The sequence below is a fragment of the Coenobita brevimanus genome, chromosome 98, assembly GCF_032717465.1.
Source record: "Coenobita brevimanus isolate Jiangsu-jjx chromosome 98, ASM3271746v2, whole genome shotgun sequence".
Lineage (NCBI taxonomy): Eukaryota > Metazoa > Arthropoda > Malacostraca > Decapoda > Coenobitidae > Coenobita > Coenobita brevimanus.
Genome location: NC_137051.1, coordinates 1617418 through 1640000, shown reverse-complemented (window position 1 = coordinate 1640000; position 22583 = coordinate 1617418). Strand labels below are relative to the sequence as shown.

General features: G+C 42.2%; 1 protein-coding gene across 1 annotated transcript in view; it reads right to left on the bottom strand.

Moving 5' to 3' along the window:
* Positions 1 to 22583, bottom strand: part of LOC145414127 (uncharacterized) — a 56940-nt gene that overhangs the window by 30845 nt on the left and 3512 nt on the right. The window contains exon 2 of the mRNA XM_080283687.1: positions 18146 to 18304. Coding sequence (XP_080139813.1) covers positions 18146 to 18304 — 159 coding nt within the window. The remainder of the gene's footprint in view (positions 1 to 18145; positions 18305 to 22583) is intronic.

Here is a 22583-nt window from a genome sequence, read left to right as displayed (position 1 = left end):
AATTTACCACAGTGGGCGTAACTTGTGTGGTACAGCCCATCTGAACTGTAAAATAATTCTGTGGCCAAATATACTCTCTATTTACAACTCTCTTCTTATCTACCGCTCTCCTGCCTTCGCTCTCTTATTTACAACTCTCCCTCTCTTACCCTGTTTACAAATCTTCCACCTTCACTGTTTACAACCCTCCTTATTTACAACTCTCCCTTTCACTCTTTTTACATCCCTTACTTTCAATTCTCTCTCCCTCACTCTATTTACAACTTTCCTCCTTTACTTTCAATTCTCTCTCCCTCACTCTATTTACAACTCTCCTCCTATCTCCAACTTCCCCTCCCTCACTCCTTAAAACCGTCCTCCTCTGTACAACTCTGCCACCCTCAATATTTACAACTCTCCCTCCTCCCAAACGTGAAATTGGAAAGAACAGATAATTAAACCCAACGTGAGCAATAAACCACATAAACAATACCTGCAGCACAAAATAACTACATTTAATACACATCGCACATTCCTGAGTGTCTGAACGAGAGGAACTGAAACAAGACGAGAGAGAATGAAACATGCTCATAATTAGAGATACACACACTTCAACACCTGAGCGAAAGAATCTGCAAGGTAAAGCGAAACTAACTGAACCCCACCTGAGATTGGTAAGCCAGGTAAATTCATTAGTAAGAGTTCAATTTTTTTTTTTTTTTCATGGTTCAGATTATGTGGGTATGTAGTCTACGTAAACAAGAGGTCAAAGGTCAAGGTCATGATGCAGGCGATAAATACATTAAAAAAAAAAAAAAGACTAATATATTTACAGAAGGTTAGGGCTGTAAAATACCTGAGAGCCGATGTCCAATTAAATATACCTGACAAACGATTCCCAGGTAAATAAAACGATGCATATCTCCTGCAGTAAAACAGTAAACATCTCCAGTAAAACTAAACATATGGAGCAAACTTCCATGTGTTTTGATAAATTGATATATATATACACTCTTCAAATTTTTAAACGTCGCTTGGAAAAAGATATACCGTACCTGACCTAAAAAGAAACGATAAATATAATAACGGATGAATTACACAAAAATCTGACATGATTCTTTTTCTTTCCTTCTTGATTACAGTAAATTCAAAGACAACACGATACGTAATGCAAATAAATATATCCACACAATCACATTAAATATCCTGTGTCCCTCTACACCACACTGACTCTCTCTCTCTCTCTCTCTCTCTCTCTCTCTCTCTCTCACACACACACACACACACACACACACACACACACACACACACACACACAGTAAAAATGTCTAAAGTTGTTTACTTTCCTTTGTATTCTCTTCCTCTCCAGTTACTTTTCTTTCCCCTCTCCCTCCCTGCCTCAACCCTCTCTCTCTCTCTCTCTCTCTCTCCTCTTCCATTTCCCTCCCTTCATCCTCTGCTCTCACTCCTCCCCTTGCATCTCTCCCTTCCCTCCCTCCTGTCAAACCTCTGCTTCATCGTTCTGTTCACTCCCTTCTCTCCAGCCTTCTTTACCTTAATCTCTCCCTTCTTCTTACCTCTTTCCCTCCCCTTCCTCCCCTCTTACTCCATGTTTCCTTATATTTCCCTTCCCTTCCCTTCCCTCCCTCCCCCCCTCCCTCTCCACCACTTTCCTCCCTCTCCTTTCCTCCCTACTTTTGTTTTCCATCCCTCTCTCCAACACGGTCTGGCTAATCTCCTGTATCACCCTTACCATACCTCCTCCTCCCTCTCATTATTTACAGTCCCTCCCTCCCTCCCCCTCCTCTCCTCCACATCTCTCCCTCCCTCCCTCTTAACTGCTTTCCTTCTCTTCTCTTCCCTTCTCCCTTCTTTCATTTCCTTTGTGTTCCTTCCCTTCTTCCCTTTTCTCTTGATGTTTCCTCCCTCCCTCCCTTTACTTCTTTCCCTCCTGCACTTCCTCCCATCCCTCCTCTCCGTCTTCCTTTCTTACTTGTCTTCCATCCTTCCCTCCCTTCCTTTCTGCATCCTCCTTCCTCTCTTCCACTCTTCCCTACCTCATCAGTCTCTACCTACTTTCCCTCCCTCCCACCCTATTTTTCCCCCCTCCAGCCCTCTCTCCCTCCCCTTACCATTTTTCCTTATCTTACCTCCCTCACCTTCCCTCCCTCCCTCTCCCTCCACCGTCACTTACCTCCATAATTCATCTCCTCTGCCTTCCCTTTCCCAGCCTCCCTCTCCACATTCAATGATTTTTCCTTCCTTCTTTAAATGCAGTGTCTCTCTATCCCCTTCCTACATTCACCCACCTTCCTTCCTTCCTTCTCTCCATTCTCTCTCTCTCTCTCTTCACTACAGGCCGTTTACTCTAACCTAACAAAACCCATAACCCTTCCTGTTCAGCTGATGCCTGACTATCGCCTGGAGGGTTGATTTGACTAGTAACCAAGGAGACTCGTTCTTACCAAATGTTTCTCGAATTTCACACAACCTCGTTCTAGCATTCAAGGCGTGACATTGGTCCAGTTCCGTCAGATGAAAACACTAGTTACACCTTCACTGCCCCTCCCTCCCACCTACACTGCTCTTCCTCCCTCCCTCCCTCTCCTGCTTTCACTTCTCTCCCTCCCTCCCTCCCGCCTCCTCCTTCAGTGCTCTCCCTCCCTTTGCGCCTGCTTTCACTGTTCCTCTCTCTCTACCTACCGCCCTTCTCCCTCCCTTCCCAGCTTCCTCTTCCTCCACCTCTGCCTTCCTCACCCATCCTCTCTTCACAACTATCCTTGTCAGAGTCATGATGATCCTCTCCATATATACTGATACCCTACCCTCCCTTCCATCTCCCTCCCTCCCTTCCTATTTACCTCCCTCCCCACCACTATTCATTATTCCACTTGTATTCAATCTCTCCCTGATATCCATTTTCCTCTCTCTCTCTCTCTCTCTCACCTGCCTCATCTCTCCCCTCCCTAATTTTATTTTCTACCTGTAATCACTCACCCTCTGCCATCCAATCCCTCCATCTCATGATCTCTCTATCCCTCCTTCACCTCTCTCTCTCTCTCTCTCTCTCGTTACTCTCAATACTCCCTCCTCCTCCTCCTCCTCCTCTCTTCCCGTTATGCAAATATCCTCAATGCCATCCCTTTCTCTTCCCACCTGACAGAGAGAGAGAGAGAGAGAGAGAGAGAGAATGTCATGTACTTCAGACAGAAATATCTATTAGATCTATGTATACCGTACGTAGATATCGAATTCAGAAGCACACTTAACCTACATTCCTTTCACCTTAACTTGGCCCAGATTTTCGTCCGTTTGTAGCTTAGTTCACGTAGCTCGGTGGCCAAGACAATACTACGGCTCTACATCCTTTCAACAGCACTTCTTCGTGACTAGCAGCATATTTTAGTGTTAATATCTTGCTACAGCTGAGTAGTCAAGATGGAAAGACGGAAATTTTACGCCAAGTTAGAGTGAAGAGAGGTAAGGTTGGTCTATGTTTCTAGCTCTGTCTAACTCACATATGGGACCAGCGACCTACCTAATCCCTTCTCTTCTTTCCCCTCATCCCTAATCCCCGGCTCACCTTACACCCCTCCCCTCCCCTATTTCCTTTCAACCCTTTCACCCTTTACAAGACTACACTGATTTTGAGGCTTGTGATGTTCCCCCTCCCCCCCACCTCACTCCCTCTCTCTGTCTGTCTGTCTCTCTCTCATTTCGCCCCACCCCTTCCCTGACCTACCTTCCCTTCGGTGCGTCCTCCACAGTACTCTCTCTCTCTCTCTCATGCATACAAGAGTGAGTATATTTCTTCCACTATACCAGCTTGCTTTCATCCGCCCATGTGTAGTCACGCTTGAGGACTGATTTGACTAGTGACCAAGGAGACTCATTACCGTTTAACTATGGAGCACCGAATTCTATACACCTACAACTTAGCATTATAGCTGTGAGAGTGGCCCAGTTCCATCAGATGAAGACAAGGCAGGTACAGTACAACCCCTTCACTCTATACATTATTCATCACAGTAAATAAAAAAATAATAAAATAAAATAAAAAAGATTGTCACTTGTACCGGGCTTCCTATGTAGTTTCGAATCCCTCCCCCGCTCTCCCCCACCCCCCTCCCTCCCCCCTAGCGTGGGTGGGGGAGGAGGAGGGGGTGAAAATATCGAGGTGGCAACTGGCGGGTCAGTGAGGGTAGCTGAGGATCAATGGTTAGTGGGGGAGGGGGAGGGAAAGGGGAGGAGAGAGAGGGAGGAGGGAAAGGGGGGGGAAAGAGGGAGAAGAGGGAGGGAAAGGGAGAAGAGAGGGAGGGAAAGGGAGAAGAGAGAGAGGGGGGAGGAGGAGGAAGAGGAGGGAAATATGGGGAGGAGAGAGGGAGGAGAGGGAGGAGAGAGGGAGGAGAGGGAGGAAAAGGGGGAAGAGAAAGGGAGGAAGAGGAGGGAAAGGGGAAGAGAGAGAAAGAAGGAAGGTGGGAAAGGGGTAAAGGGAGAGAAAGGGGGGAAAGAGAGAGAAAGAGAGGGAGAAGGGAAGATGCAGAAGGTTGGAGGACGAAGAAAAAAAAGAGGGAAGAGAGGGAGAAAGAGTGAAGGGGAAGGAATAATAGGGAGGGGAGGAGAAAGGGGAGACGGGAGGAGAAAGGGGAGAGAGAGGAGCTTGTATGAGGAAGAGAGAGAGAGCAGGTGGCTGGAATAAAAATCTTTCTTCATTTAGGAGAGAGAGAGAGAGAGAGAAACGAAGGTAGCTAGAGGAAGTGAACTGAAGAATTAAAACTCTCTCTCTCTCTCTCTCTCTCTCTCTCTCTCTCTCTACCTCCCTACCTACCTACCTATGTTCATTAGGTCCATCTACCTGGTTACCGTTGTGTATGTGACTTACTAGTGGAGCTCGAACCCACGTCAGACCATACCAAACCAGCCAACTCACGCCTCATCCTCGGCCTCCATCGCTCTCCTCACTCCTAGACTCTATTTTTCCTTATTTTATACAGATTGGTTCCTAATCCCCTGCCTGATACCCTCATCCTCCAGCTCCATCCCTCATCCTGACCCCCGTGGGAATATAAACACAGCTGGTGGTGGGTGGACGACACACACACACACACACACACACACACACACACACACACACACACACACACACACACACACACACACAGCTGAAGCACCAATCAAACGCTCCCTTATCAGCCACACGCACACAAGCAAATACTGAAATGTAATACCCCAGTTGATCCATCGATGGCGACTCCCACCGTAGAGTTTATTTCCTATGCTTCCCTCTTAACCATAAAATTACAACATTCGCGAGACTATACCCTTCAATATGAGGACTGGTAGATAAAGAGTAGACTGTCCCTGTGATATGAGAGGTGTGGTAGATAAAGAGTAGATTGTCCCAGCATGATGTGTGCTATTTCTCTCTCACTCTACAGCCAGATACTTTTACGCACCCCATCTTCTATGTCTAGTTCACTTTTTTCATTCTAACTTTGGCCTAAAACTCCCGCGTCCCCATCTTGATTCCTGAGCTGCAACAAGAGTGACACTATGATGCTAGTCACGAAGAAGTGCTGTGGAGAGGATTCAGAGCCACAATGTTGTCTTTCTCTGCCGCTGAGCTACGTGAAAGAAGCTGCAAAAGGGCAAACACTTGGGTCAGGTTAAGATGAAAGGACTGTAGTTATGGCGGTGACCTTTTTACGGCTTGGAGTGAGATATTTTTAGACTCTCTCTCTCTCTCTCTCTCTCTCTCTCTCTCTCAAAATATCCCTCATGCCCTGAACACCTCGCCAACCTGTAAACAGATCACAATAATAATGATGATGATGATGATGATGATTGATGATGATGATGATGATGATGATGACGACGACGACGACGACGAAGAAAAGGAAGATGATGAAGAAGGGCAAAACGATACCTCAAACACCTGGTAGCCCAACTAACAGGTATTTACATGAATCACAAGGCGTAATAACCAACTACTTCAAGACGATTGCGTTCACCTTAAGACTCCTTGTTCTGAGAGGGTTCAATTACCTCGGAGAAGAACACACAGGGCCACGCAAGATGTTTACCTCGCCTGGCATTTCAGACATCGGCACTAACCATTGGCGTAAACACACACACACACACACACACACACACACACACACACACACACACACACACACACACACTCTCTCTCTCTCTCTCTCTCTCTCTCTCTCTCTCTCTCTCTCTGTATACCAAGGAGCTGGCGGTCAACGTGCACAACAGGTTAAAAATACACATGAAGTGGAGCGTAAACAACAAAAATGGCACGCACATGTGTACGGTCTTAACATCCAAATACACGAATTACATGTACGTATTGTGTATAGACGTGCACATATCCAACCATACATAATACTTATCCAATATTACCTAACACATCACAATCTCTCTCTCTCTCTGGTTTATACGCGACATGGTGGGTTCAGACGGGGTGGTTACGTAAAGTGAATATGGAATGTGTTTAGACTCGTGACCTCGATACAGCGTCACAACTACCCTTTCCCTTCCCCTACCCTGCTATCCCTTCCCCTACCCCTTCCCCTACCTTCCTCTCCTTCCCCTAGCCCCTCCTCCTGCTTATCTCCTTCCCCTACCCTCTTATCACCACCCTCCCCTCTCACTACCTCCTCCCCCAACCCCTTCCCCCGCCTAACCCCTTCCCCTACCCTCATATCACACTCCCCTACCCTGCTATCCTTCCATAGTCCCTTCCTCTCTCCAACCTCGATTCCCTTCCCAACCCTCCACCCTCTCCAATTTACCTTCATAAGTTCCTTCCCCCCCTTTCTCTACCTTCCCTCCAACCTTTTACTACCCACACTCTTCCTTTCCTTTCCTAGCATCTTCCTCTCTAACCTCACTTACATTCACTCCTCAACCCTTCTTTTAGCCTTCCTCCATATCCCCTCTTCCCTCTCTTTCCTACCTCCCCCTCCAACCCTGGTCTCTCCCCTTGCTTCCCCTCCTCAACCCCTACTTCACTTCCTTTCTCCTTCCCAAGATTCTACCCTTCCCTCCTACCCCTTCCTCCCCCCACCCATTAACCCCCACTCTCAATCCCTCTTTTAGCCTTCCTTCATGTCCCCTCTCTTCCTCCTTGTTCCTACCCATTCTTCCCCCACCCATTAGCCCCCACTCTATCCTCTTCCCTATTCCCTTTCTAACCTTCCTCAAAGCGTCCCCATGCGTGAGGAGAGTGCCAAACAGACCCAGACACTTAGACCATTTTTTTACTATCATCTTTTTTTTTTTTTTTTTTGCCATCCTCTACACATTTCCATCCATATAGTTTTTCTCAGTCCTCTATAACCCCACAAATTCCATAACTTCTATTATTATTATTATTATTATTATTATTTACTATATCCACACTATTATATATAAAAAGTAACCATTGCAAGAAGTCCCCCTCAAGTTGAATAAACTGATCTATTAGTAATAATAATAATAATGATGTGATGTCTACCTCTTCTCCCCTCCCCCTCCCCACCACCTTTCCTCCCATTTCCCTCCCCTTCTCCCCTCCCCACCACCTCTTCTCCCCTCCCCCCTCCCCTCATTCTCTCCTCCCCTTTCTACTTCCCCTCTCCGCTACGACCTTGGGCAAGATGTGTACTGGTAACCTTCACCTCCTTTGGTCTGGGGGGAGGGGGGAAGGGGAGACAAAAAGGGGGAGGGAAAAGAAAGGAAGGAGAGAGAGAGAGAGAGAGAGAGAGAGAGAGAGAGAGAGAGAGAGAGAGAGGAAGTATGAGGAGGAAAAGAGAAGAGAGAACAGACTGTGAGGAAAGGCTGGGAGAAAGAAAGGAGGTGGAAATGGAGGAAAGGAGAGAAGAAATGAGGGAAAGGAGGAGGAGGGGGGGGGAGATGAGAGGAGGGGGATGGGACGGGGGAGGAGATGAAAATGCAGACGAAGGGAAGGAGGGAGAGGAGGGAGACAAGACATGTGGTACCGCTTAGACTCTCTCTCTCTCTCTCACCGTTCTGCTACTACGTCTTTAAGTGGCTGGCCAGACTTTACTACCGAAACCTTGACACGCCGTATTCTACTCTGCCTTTATTTCTCCATTTTTTCCCTTTACTTTTTCACCTCCTTTATTATTTTCTATTCAATCACCTCCTTTATTTTCTTTACTTTCACCTCCTTTATTTCACTATTTCTTCACCTCCTTTATTTTCTTTATTTCTTCACCTCCTTTATTTTCTTTATTTCTTCACCTCCTTTATTTTCTTTATTTCTTCACCTCCTTTATTTTCTTTATTTCTTCGCCTCCTTTATTTTCTTTACTTTCACCTCCTTTATTTTCTTTATTTCTTCACCTCCTTTATTTTCTTTACTTTCACCTCCTTTATTTTCTTTATTTCTCCACCTCCTTTATTTTCATTATTTCTCCACCTCCTTTATTTTCTTTATTTCTTCACCTCCTTTATTTTCTTTATTTCTTCACCTCCTTTATTTTCTTTATTTCTCCACCTCCTTTATTTCACTATTTCTTCACATCTTTATTCACTTCTTCACTACTAAAACACCTTCAACACTCACAAGGCCTATTTTACTGTTGTTCACTTCCTTTATTTATTTACTTCATTTCTTCCTTTATTTCTTCACTGAGCTGAGGCAGTAAAGATAGTAAGCTATACCGTATCAGGCTTGTCATCACCTGAGGGAACTGGACCACTCCCGCATGAACAGTATGAGCCTTACATATGAATCTCCTTGGTTACTAGTCAAATCAACCCGCCAATCTACCTACGCCCGGCCATCACCTGAGCAGAAGTTAAAAGTTAAAAATAAAACTAAACTGGCGATCAATAAAAAAAAAAAAATGAGATCCAATCCTGCCATTCTTATCCCCCTTACTATGACCTCCGTAAAGACAACGTTTAAATATGGACGACAAAAATAGCTATTTACTCCTCTTTCTTACTTCCCTTCCTCCCTACCTCTCCCCCCTCTCCTCCTTCCTCCCCCCTCGCCAACTCATCAGACATATATACTCCCCTTCCTCCCTTCCCTCCTTTCCCCCCCTCTCTCTCCCCCATCTTCCTCCTCTCTTTCATTCCTCCCAACACCTATCACACCTTACCTCCATCTCTCTCTTTCTCCTTCCCTGACCTTCCTTATATTCGGCGCTCCCTCCTCAGTACTCTCTCTCTCTTTCTCTCTCTCTCTCTCTCTCTCTCTCTCTCTCTCTCTCTCTCTCTCTCTCTCTCTCTCTCTCTCCAATCACCCACCCACCCCTCCTCTCCTCACTCACCATCCCGCCTCTCACCCACACCCTCCTCGTAAATGCGTAGTTACATCCCTGCCTGAATGACTACACACACACGGGACATAATTATCTACTACCCCCTCATTTACTCTTATTTACATTTATTATACCGTCATATTTACTATCGATCTTAGCCCACAAGAATCCAGCGATCATAAGTACCCAATGACATCCAAGCAGGAATATTTAGCAGGTCAGAGGGCGCTTATTCACAAACATTCTGAAGGTTGTGTATAAGACTTCTTCCTGGTCAATAGTGCTTATTCACATACATTCTTAAGCTGTGTATATGACTGCATACTTACAATATTATCTTCACTTATACCGATACCATGATGAAGCAGCCTAGGTATATAGATAGATAGAATAATAATAATAATAATAATAATAATAATAATAATAATAATAATCCCGTAAGGAATGGCCACAAACAGACCATTTCCATGTCGCCCTGTCTCCAGCCATTTCACTGCTCTCCCCCAACTTACATCCCTCTCTTTCTAAACCATCCCTCCATCTCATCCTGTCTCCCCTTCCCTCTACCCCCCTCGAACTCATTCACATACATTCTCCCAGTCAGTCTCTCTCTCCATCCTCTCCACGTGGTCAAACTACCTCAATGCATTTTTCCTAACGTTCTATCACATCCACAAAAACACACTGAGTAAACAAGCATGACCACGAGTACGCAAGGCCTCATTCTTTAGCGGATTTAGTGAATGAAAACCAAAACATACTGAAACTTACTACACCACAACACGCTAAACTGATCCTTATGTACCCAAATGTTACTTCACGCCCACTAACCGTACCCAATACACACGTTAAATGCCCAAACTCAATGCTCACTAATCCCACCCAATACACACGTCAAATGTCCAAACTTAATGCTCACTAATCCCACCCAATACACACGTTAAATGTCCAAACTTAATGCTCACTAACCCTACCCAATACACAGGTTAAATGCCCAAACTTAATGCTCACTAATCCTACCCTATACACACGTTAAATGTCCAAACTTAATGCTCACTAACCCTGCCCAATACACAGGTTAAATGTCCAAACTTCATGCTCACTAATCCTACCCTATACACACGTTAAATGCCCAAACTTAATGCTCACTAATCCTACCCTATACACACGTTAAATGCCCAAACTTAATGTTCACTAACCCTACCCAATACACACGTTAAATGTCCAAACTTAATGTTCACTACCCCTACCCAATACACACGTTAAATGTCCAAACTTAATGCCCGCTAACCCTGTCCAATGCACAGGTTAAATGTCCAAACTTAATGCTCACTAAACTTACCCAATGCTACCAAACCGGCTCTAACTTTGATTAACACTATTTACCTGCAAATACACCTAGCCAACCCTGACAAACGATTTACCGCATATTTTACTACTGTAGCTAGTACCGTCACATATCAATACAGTACTTCAAAGTTTCGTGAAGTAAAAAGTATAAAAACTGATATTATTAAAAATCTTACAAGTGCGTACTAAAATCAATAACCGTTTAAACCACCAATATCTTTCAGCAAACTATTATAATACTGCTTAAGAATACCCCTTTCTTTTAATTTCGTGATTATGTACACAAATCAGTCTTATTTTTTAATATTAAACAACAGTGCACATTAATAATAAAAACAACAAAAATCCGTTATGACATCCGTATCTTTCTGCAAAATTTTAAACTACTGCGTACAACACCAATATCCGTTACCAATTCTATTCTGCAACTCGTGATCACGAAACAAAGAGTGCAGATCAATAAAGGTGAACCCGCCCTGGAGTGAGATGTATCCTGCCTGTCAAGAACGTAAATATCAGGCCCAACGTCACCATCCCTAGCACGGTACTGTACATGTTGACACCAGATTGATAAGATAATGGTTGTGTGTGTGTGTGTGTGTGTGTGTGTGAGAGAGAGAGAGAGAGAGAGAGAGATCTTACAAAAGCAAGATGCACAGAATTACACATTACAAAAGCAAGATGCGCAGATTACACATTACAAGGCAAGATGCGCAAATTTACACATTACAAAAGCACGATGCGCAAAATTACACATTACAAAAGCAAGATGCGCAATACGAAAGGCTGAAAGGATCAGAGGCTGGTCCAATCCTAGTTTTAGTACAGCAGTGACGGGCTACATCGAGCTGATATATGTAATTACTTTATAAACACCCCATTCGTTATCTGTACTCCCATAAAAATTACCTACGCACACATTCCACCCTCAATGACCCGAAATAAGTGCGTAGTAGGCTATTAACTCGAGAAGATGTACGTTTCGTAATCCCTCCTCCTTAGCGATTTTGTTTGCAAATTACACCTCAACATGCTCGTGCATGTTACTGATACAAGCTATGTCGATAAGAGAACGAGGTAAATTGTGTGTGTGTGTGTGTGTGTGTGTGTGTGTGTGTGTGTGTGTGTGTTGGGAGAGACACGTAAAGATCATGTCCCTAATTCTCCCAACAAATCAATACATGAGTCAAGATAAATAAACTCGATCGTAGGTATTTTCGAGAATAATTCGTCCCCACAAGCTACGGACCTTAAAACAAATGGCATTTAAATCAACCACGTGAGTCAGGGCGGGAGCATGTGTGGGTGGCGAGGCAGATGATGACGTGCCAACACAGCTCAGGCAAATTCACGGTATTTGCAAAAGGATATTAACCAATTTGCAGGATAAACATGCCTTCATAGAGGTCAACTCGTCTTCAGTTTTCTTCTTTTTTTTCACAGTATTCACAAAGTATCGTTCTGTTGGTTTCGTCTCTAGTTTTCTTTTGCGCTTTATTTTCACAGTATTTACAAAGGATCGTTCTGTTGGTTTCGTTTTGTTTATAAAGACTCCAACATGGTCACCAAATGGCGACTCTCCATGGTGCTCGGTCTCTGGCAGTCTCCCTATTCAGTCCCTTAGCCCTGAGGTCACACTTTATGACCTCGTCCCTGGTCTTTTCTGGTCTGCCTCTCGCAACCCTACCCCCGACGTTCACACCTCACACCTCCCGCATCCAACTGTCATCCTCCATGCTCTCAACATGCCCAAACCATCTCAATCTACCCTTCCTCATCACAACACCCATACACTGAGATCCCATTCTAGTCTCAACTACCCAGGTCCCCTTCCCCCCTGGCCTCGCATTAGGACGCAGTACACATCCATCTAATGTCATTTCTGCCGTTGAGCCTACGGATATCTTCACCCTTTCCTGCCCAGGTGTTATTACCGTGCAGCATTACACTCCTAACACATACCGCATACAAAGATCCCTTAGCACTGAGGGAGAGCCTCTCAATAATAGGAGGCAACAGCTCCCTTAACTTCCTCCAAATATTCCTGACCCTAGCCACAGAACTAGCTCTAATGCCACCTCCACCACATAACATGTCCCCCGTATAATAAAACCCCTCTACACAGTAAAGAGACTCTCCAGCAAAACCAATCATTTCACGCCTGAGTCTCTACAGTGAGGAGACTCTACAGCAAAATCAATCCTTTCACGCCTTAGTCTCTATATGCCCACCCCTACATACTGTACACACGGTCAGCATTGTCATCTGTAGCTCATCTAAAGTCGCTTTCTTCTGCGCATTTTTAAAATAAGAACTCTAGTTTGGTTGTGAGGATTTGGTAGTTGTATGACTTACGACAAAAAATATATATATATTTAAAAAAATCTGTACTGTGCTTGGCACAGGAAGTTTACCAGCATTTTACCAATCACCCCTTCCGTACCGATTAACCTCATCTTAAATTATCTTGTATGTTATTTGTATCGTTTTAATATCGATGCAGTTTGACCTAAAAACATACAAGAGGATACGCAGGTGTAATGTACATAATAAATCGCCAAGGAAGAGGTGTTATGAAATATCTAAAGCACTTCAGAGACTTAAAATCAAAAGTTTGTAAATAAGGAACCCGTTTTGTTGGTTCCTCCACGTTGACGCTCGCTGTTATATTTGGCAGCAGCATGAGCCAACTGCGATTTTAAGGTCGTGTGTGTGTGTGTGTGTGTGTGTGTGTGTGTGTGTGTGTGTGTGTGTGTGTTCAATGCCATTAACAACAAGAAAAGAGCCCAAGAGTAAATGTCAAGGAGTCTTCTAGCAATACAGTACTGGATATCTAGCGGAGGTTGTTAGTTATATATAATGTATAATATCTGACACATTTTCTTCAGTTTCCAGGTTTTGCCGCGTCATTTAATACAAAGGTAAACAATCAGTCCATTTCCTTCCCCAAGGACAGACGAAAACGAAGTGATGTAAGCCGAGAATGAACATTTTAAAGATTCTTTCGTTTTACACACACACACACACACACACACACACACACACACACACACACACACACACACACTTCCTTTCCATAAAACTATCAGTACCAGTAGTTACTTTTGAAAGGATACACGAAAACGAAGTTATGAGTCGATAAAACATATTTCAAGATACCGGTATACGAGTCATTTCCCTCTAGCCCATTACCAAATTACTTATAAAAACCACAATAAGAAAAAAGGAAATTGTTACGTATAAAAAAAATGCGCGGAAATTATGTAAAAAATGAGCGGAAATTGTTACGTAAAAAATGAGCGGAAATTGCTACGTACAAAATGCGCGGAAATTATTACGTGAAAGGAGGGAGTATAATTCTGAGACACACCTTCCATCGTACCAAATTAGATAGAGATTACAGACGCACGGAAATGCAGTTACGTAAAGGGTAGAATTCTGCATATTTTGAGAGACCTTTCCTCACGCCCCGTCAGCAGTGCACATCACACACGCGGAGATACATACCAAGTTTCTAATATATATAGTATATCAATTTACACATCTTCCAACAAGGACGCACGGAAATCCAATTACGTAAGCGGCGAACGTATATTTTGCGATACCCCGTCCCTGATGCCCACACACCACACCCCCTCTTCGCGCCACGCCATTGGCTCGGGAGGGGGGCCTGACCACGCACATTCCGCCTTCCTATTGGCCGCGTTCCCAAGGTTGACCGCTAGACATCAAGGGTTCGTATTTATAAACTCTGTGACATGTGCATGAGGTGTGTTTATACTTATATCTCCACTCATACACCTACCAAACACTTCACAGAGAAATCAGAGTAAGTAATTGCATGGAAATACGACCAAACCAAACTATTTCCAACCAAAGAGTGATATATTTGAAGAAGTGTTGACTGAGAGAATTGGTTGAATTTTTCGCGATTACGATCCCGCCAAAAGTGGTAAGGGTAACAATGGTTAAAAAAAAAAAAAAAAAGGTAATTTCATAATTCCGCCCGAAATAGTAAAGATGAGGAATAGTGTAAAGTGGGAAGGTTGGCTGGGAGGGACAAAATTAATGTTTGCGCTGAAATTATTTTCTCTAACGTTTCTGTGTTCATAAATCAATAAAAAAAAAAAATATACATTGTCTTCCTCTCCTGTGCGAATCTCTTATTACTTAAGTCCCCCTCCTGTATGAGACAGCCCTAGCATGTATTCAATATGGACGGTGGGTGTTAGCGCCGAAGTGGTGACATGTAGAGGTGTCCGGTACGTAGGAGGACTACTGGGCCTTGAAAGCAGGCTGTGAAGCCTATGCCCAGAGTCGGCCACAAAAAAAAAAAAAAAAAAAAAAAAAAAAAAAAACGTAAGAAATACTACTAATAATAATGGTAAGCTACTACTACTACTAATGAACTCAATTACCCACAAACACAGGTCACTATATTCCCGCCTAAAATGGTTACGACGCGGAAGGGCTGAGATGAAGGTGATGTGCGTACCTGGAGTTACATTCATAGACCGTGTGGGGCTTCCTCTCTATCTGCCCACTCACACTGACCCACATAGCAGCTCCGGCGCCACAAAGGGGGTGATAAGAGCCCAATGTGATGTAAACAACGAGGTAAACAAGATGCCCCCCTAGGTAAACATAAACACGTCGAGTGGCTGCCTGATTGCGAGCCAAAAAAAAGTCACATGCACTCATATCCATTAACCCTTTCATCACGACACGTGCGTAGAAGCGTTATCGGTATTATACAAAAGGAGGTGGGAAGAGGGAGGGGGTGACTGAGGATAAGATGGAGGGATAGAGTACATAAGTAAATGAGAGAAGGGTGGCGGAAGTTGGGGGGAGGGCATCGATATGGCAGGGGACAGGGCGACATGAAGGCGATCTGTCTTCGGCTTCCTCTTACTGGATTAGGCGTCTGGCTACACAGACACACAGATCATTATATCATTAAGAAAATATACATTAATATTAATTCACTCTTCCAATTCGACACATTCGCAAGAAGTAAAAAAGAACACATTTTCGGATAATTAAAAAAAAAAACTCTAAAAACCAGGAAAATCTTATTTACTGTACATATTAGGAAAGGTACAAAGTGGCCGTGTGCTAAATATACACCTCGCTAAGAATATGGCCTAATACGGAGACAGACTTACGCTAAATCCCTTCGCTCACAAAAATGGCGCGAGTTTGACAGCAGCAAAACCCGGACACTTCTCCCTCATTTCCCCTAACCTTAATCTACTTTCTCATTTCACCTAACTTTAATCTACTTCCTCATTTCGCCTAACTAATCTACTGTCACTTCACCTAACTTTAATCTACTTTATAATATACCGATCTAACTAGGTAACCCGCAAACTAACACTTACATTGCTATTCCTACCACCTAAATTCCAAATTCCTTTTTTCCCTCTTCCCTAAATCTCCTTCCCATCGCTTCCCTACCCCCATATAAATCATTCTCTCTCTCTCTCTCTCTCTCTCTCTCTCTCTCTCTCTCTCTCTCTCTCACACACACACACACACACACACACACACACGATTTAATCCGCATTTCTCCAACAACCTACCACGATTTTATTCAGCTTAGGGGTGTCTTTTTGGACTCTAGAGGCTTGATATAACCCTAAAAAAAACTTCACTAATAAGGTGTTCTGTCAATAATAATAATAAACCGCCCTATACACCATCGGGCTGAGGGGATGACGGCGGAATACGACGAAATGAATCACCTATGCAAAAAAGCTAAGTACAGTTCCAACAAATCGTACTTTCAAGAGATAGTACCACTATATAACACACAATTACACTAGCATCAAGTACAGGTATATTACTCAGCCTAACAAAACACCAATCTGATGACCACTTCATTACGATTATCCTCACCATACAGTAGTTACTTTCAGACGATCGTAAAATTTTGAACAGAAGATACATACTGCCATAATTAACTCTTTAAATACCAGGGGTCCTCAAAGATAAATAAAACAGTCTGTGACAGAAGCAAGAAACTAATACGCCACAAAAGTGAAAGGGTTAAAAAGTACATCCAATGTGATGACGTAAGAACTCCGAGCACTTGGGCCACTCAAGGAGCATAACAACTACGCCACGCGGACAGGTACGCGTGGTCAACAAATACCATGTCACCTCGAATATACAGGACATCCCCCATCCCCACGTCACTTTAATCTACGCGGCATATATACGAGTATATATACGAGTATATATATATATATATATATATATATATATATATATATATATATATATATATATAATCAAACATAAGAAAATTTGAAAGTAAAACCAATACCTGAACACCAACATATTTCTAGTTTAAATATAAAAACTAATTATGGTAACTCATATAAATACTCTCTGGTACACCTGCAACCTAGTTAATATCCAAAATCTTATACCATGATAATTTATAAGAGAAGTTAATACCATGCTAAACAAACAACCAGGCCATTCTAACTACGAAAAAACAATAGTAAACAGACTGAATGATACTCTGGATGTTACTGACTGAAATGATATACTCTGTAATACTGAGCCGTGTGAATACAGTATAAACATTTTTAATTCAGAAATAAAACTGAACACCTCTATACAAGGGATATATTATGACCTGAACTCCTTCCACACCAAAAGTTAATGACCGAACCACTTATGAATTTACTCAGCAAAGGAAACAATCCCTAACACCCAAAATAAACATCATAAAAACTAAAGAATTACGAAAAATATAACTGAAAAATACACTTTGCAAATATAATGCAAGAGGGCGCTGAAAATGCTGTACAAAGTATAAAAAATAAATATAACTACTACAAATTATGAAAACAACAGAAACACTATCAAAGAGATAAAATGCATAAATATAACGCACATGGGCACTGAAAATACTGTAGAAATTGTAAAAAGAAGGGAGTACGCCCTAAATAAACAATTAACTATGAACTAAAAAAAAAAAGACGAAATACTAACAAGGAAACATACTGTGCAAATATAAGGCATAAGGGCAATGAAAATATTGCACAAATAGTAAAAAAAAATAAAATACACAATATACTGTAATGATACTCTAAAGTCTAAACTAAGAAAACAAGAGACATACTACCAGTAATATACTCTCATCATTCTACAACTATACAACAACAATAAAAAATCACCACCACCCTAACCTCACGGTTCTGTGCTACTTGGGATGCGTAATCCAAAAAAAAAAAAAAAAAAAAAAAAAAAAAAAGGCAAAGATAAAGCAGTTATTTAATTACCGGTACTGTATACACTTAAGGCAACACTGATTACTCTTTCAATCCAAGGATGTCCTTTTCATTTTGCTAATAAATCAGCTTTATGGTAGCAATGCACCCCTTAACTTTTTTAACTACTGTGGACTGAATAGCAAAATAAATGCACGTAAAAAAAAAAAAAAGAGAGAGAAAAAAAAAAAAGGCAACCATCAACAGGCCTTACACCACATCATCCTACAAAAGGTAAATACTCACCTTGGATGAACTGGCGTCCACTCCTCAGAATCATCAGGTTCAGGCTTGGGAACTCTGATCTCTGGCCAGATGGAGTGAACCCACTGCTGGTGCAGGAACACACACAGGGCCAGCACGCTGATAACGAAGTACACCCGCAGCTCACTCCAGATCACAAACCTGCACAGAGGGGAAATACCACACTTACTATACCAATCACAGACACTGCCAATGATGTAAACCCATAGCTCACTCCAAACTGCAAACCTGCACACTGAGGAAATCAATCTGCATAAGATTCACAGAAGCAATTAATGTGGCTGAGGTGCAAAGACAAGGAATGAGATGGAGAGGTACATTAGCTATAGGAATGAGTTAAGTGTGAGTTTGATGGAAGGCAGCATGCTAGTGGAGACCATGGTGGCATGAAGACTATTTATTTCTGGCCACTCCTTCCAGTATTAAAGCATCTGATTATAAATACATTAACAGACAGACACAATTAAAATGAAAATAAAAAAGCAAATTCAGAAAACATGCAACACAGACCACAACTTAAAGAACAGAGCTACTCCAAATCACCACCTGCACAGAAATAAAATTATATATTAAAGAAAGCTACAGTACATCAGCATGATTATAAACTCTAAAGGTGCTCCTCACTTAAAAAACTGAAAAGTGAAACTACATCAATGCCTGGAATTCACTGATATATTGTTTAGCTACTCTTGTTACTTCCATGTGACTTAAATTCAATGTTTTGGAAACCTCTTGCAATGACAGGGTTAGAAACTGTTACCATTAATGATGTCACAACCTGATGTCTACCCCTGAGGTAAAAAAAAAAAAAAAAAAAAAAAAAAAAAAAAAAATCAAGGTAGCAAGAATATCACTGGTATGAAGGGGCTAAATGATGCACTTGTTTCTGGTTCATAGCTTCACGAGTCTTTGTCAGTACGTGTATTACCAGTACCCACTCCAAAAGTCTGCCCTGGTGAGTTTCAAACCAAGGTCAAAGGCAAATGCAATACCACAGAGCCATTAAGGCTCAAATACATAAGCACACACAATACAGATTCTTCATTTCACAGCAACTCTATGGTGCTTTAGAGAGATGCCTTCACTGATATAACTGGGTGGCTCCTCTGCCTGGCTACAAAGTACGTCCCCAGTATATGCCAGTGATGTGTTCCCAAATATCACAACTTCTTCCATACAACTGGTAGACTACTGCAACTTGGGGGAAACTTGTATATCAGCTTCAGAGGTAGCATCGAAACTCTGTTAAGAAAATGTTCTGCAAACTACTTTGGGACTTTATAGTACAGTACGTATGAATGCCAGAAAAGGTGACACATATACTGAATGAATGAATGAAAAGGTGACATGAAGACACTGCACAAATATCCCAGACCTCCCTCCCTCCCCACAGCCCAAATTGAGGATGGTGGACGGCAGGTAAAGTGCAGTTTCAGTCTGCAGTAGGCCAAGCCCATATCCAGATGAAACAAGAACAACTACGTGAAAATAAGGGCTAAAGTAACTGCTACTATATAAAACAGTGCCTGAAATTTAAATGTCATGTGTTGACCACAATATGCTGGTGAGGGATACCATCATGCAGTGACACCAATAAAGTTCATCAGGTGTGTGCTGCCCAGATATGAAAACCTACCTCAACTCCCTCCCATTCCCTCCAGAGAACAGTGGACTGCTAGGAGGGCAACTTCAGCCTGAAGTCCACCAGATTAATATTTCTGTTCAACTTGAGGCTGCAACTATTACTACTGGATCCAATACAAGAATACACATGCAGAAGTACGGTACTGCATCAACAGTACTTAGTGACAGTTCATCACCCACGTCCAGTGACAAATATACAGTACTATGGTAATCAAGCATGGTAACAACATACAGACAGACCATACGCTTATCCTGCACAAAGATTAAGTGAACATGATTTAACAGGATAGATAGGGATGTATAATTATGTTATACAGTACGTTACAATTATGTTACTACAATGTTACTATGTTCCTACAATTATGTTACTACTGTATATTCAATTTTACAATACAGTATTGTATTTACACTTTCAATTGTCTGGCAGGTAAATAGCAATGTAACATACTGTATTTCAATACCGGTATAAGCTACGGTACTGTAATGCATAGACTGTAACATCAAGATGGGTCGTAGGTATGACAGTTTGGCGTGACTGAACGATATACTGTACTGCAATGTACAGGCATTAATTCGTCATAACACAATATGTAATAACTATTGGCATGTAATAATATAGGCATTAGTACAGTATATATCATAGCACAAGATGTACCAGTTGCACAACATGCAATGTCTAGTGTTCAGGTAGAGACATACACATCCTCTGACCACAATGCACAACACACAACATTTTCAAGATGATCGAGATTCCCACTATGCAGCAAACACATGGGGTAGCTAACTGCCGAAAGCCAGTTTGCCCATGTAACTGGAAAAGTACCAGACATTACACCCACTGAGCAGTATACAGTATATTGCTAGAAAGCAGAGGTGATAGTCAAAGGCAGAGAGAACCATAGAAGACAGAAGGGGAGATGAGAGAAGGAAGCTCAGGAGATGGGGTAGAGTTAGTAGGTTTGCCATCACACTGAGAACACGTGGGTCACATCACTCTATCCATTACACAAACGATGTAACTGTGTCACAATAAAACCCTGAAACCCCAGAGAGTCTGTGCCTCACCTTCACTTACGATACAAGATAGATAGAGGGGCAAGTGAGATCCACAACAAGCTAACCACCACCTCATGACTTTATATTGGTAGCAGCCCATGCTACTGGTGACAGAGGTGCCTTGCCAATCTACAACTACAATCCCAACTCCTGACTACGACTAGTATCTACGTCTGGCAGCAGCAGAGATCTACGATACTCTACGATACCTGACGCTGGTAGCAATGATTCTCCACATCATCCACATTAATGATACTGGTTTTCACCTATCTATCTGGCTGCCTACATACATCCTTATCTGTCCTATTAACACTAGTGGCAGTGTACAATATAAGAGAAATACAGTATACTGGTATAAAGTTCACACATACTGATGAAGCATATAAACATTTATTAAAAAAAGAAATCTCCCAAACTGCACTGGAATAAATAAAACTTGCACTGGTATACTGTATGAGGAAAAAAAAAACAAAAAAAACATAATCAGTGACAGGAAGTAAAACATCTACTCAAGGGCAGATTCAATTGAGATATGCAGTGTCAAGAAACTGTAGTTTCTGTAAGCTACAATACTTATTTTTCCTACTGTTATCTCAACTAGCCTATGAAGCATATGGGCTAGCTAACAGAAAAACATAAATGCAGTGTACTGTAATTAGCCTACTGAAACACAACATACCGATACTGCACAAAATTCAAAATTTTACCTACTGGACATGGAACAGCAAGAATACCAATACACTGTAATTTGTGTTGACTATACAGTAGGTATGACAGCTACCCAAACAGAGTCAACTTTTACTTAGCCATCCCCACCGTCACATCCACCACCCTCATAACAACCCACCGTAACCTCCAAGCACCACACCAACCTGCCCCCAGGTGCACTAAACAGGCTCAATTTGTTTTACTGGCTACCAAAGTCAATCAAACTAAGTTCTATATCAAAATCAACTATGCTACAGTAATTATATTGTACTGTATTAAATCCTTATTATAAAACACCCTTCTCGTACCGGTATTTTTTTTTTTCCCCTACTAAGTTCACAGTAACTCTTTCCTTTCATTTTACTCCCATGCTTCCATATACCATATAACCAAACCATACGTGCTCCCTGCGTGTCAACAAGTGGGTTGGTGGAGGGTTAGTGCCCCTCCCCATAAAACAAATAACTCAAAGTCAAATGGCCACCCCTTATAGGATTATGGCGTGTGGCAGTAGACAGATAGATAGATAGCTTCCATACGATTTTACTCGGCAAACAGAAGATGTACTGAACAGATGACATTAAACATACCAGCAGCCTTTGCCAGCCTCTGTCACTTAACTACTGAGATTCCTTAACTTGGTAATGTGTGTACAGGGTAAAATATGTCATCACAGTGATGGGGTTAAAAGGACTGGCGATACTTAAATTAAGCTGACTAAGCCTAGGCTACTACAACCACTAAACCACTGTACACTACTGCTAATAGGAGGTTTACTGATCATCACCTCATCCTGTGAACTGCTAAGTGTAGTACAGAGATGTACATTGTTTCTAGTCTCTTGCTAAATTTCTCTAAGGCATCATGACCCTCATTTCTAGATTACAACTTCTACATACTGAACTATTTAAAGCAATCCCATATTTTTGAAGTTAATTTTTCTGCACATTTTCTTATGTCTGACAACACCAGCACCAACAAATAACAAATAATTTTCACTCCAGCTTACTTA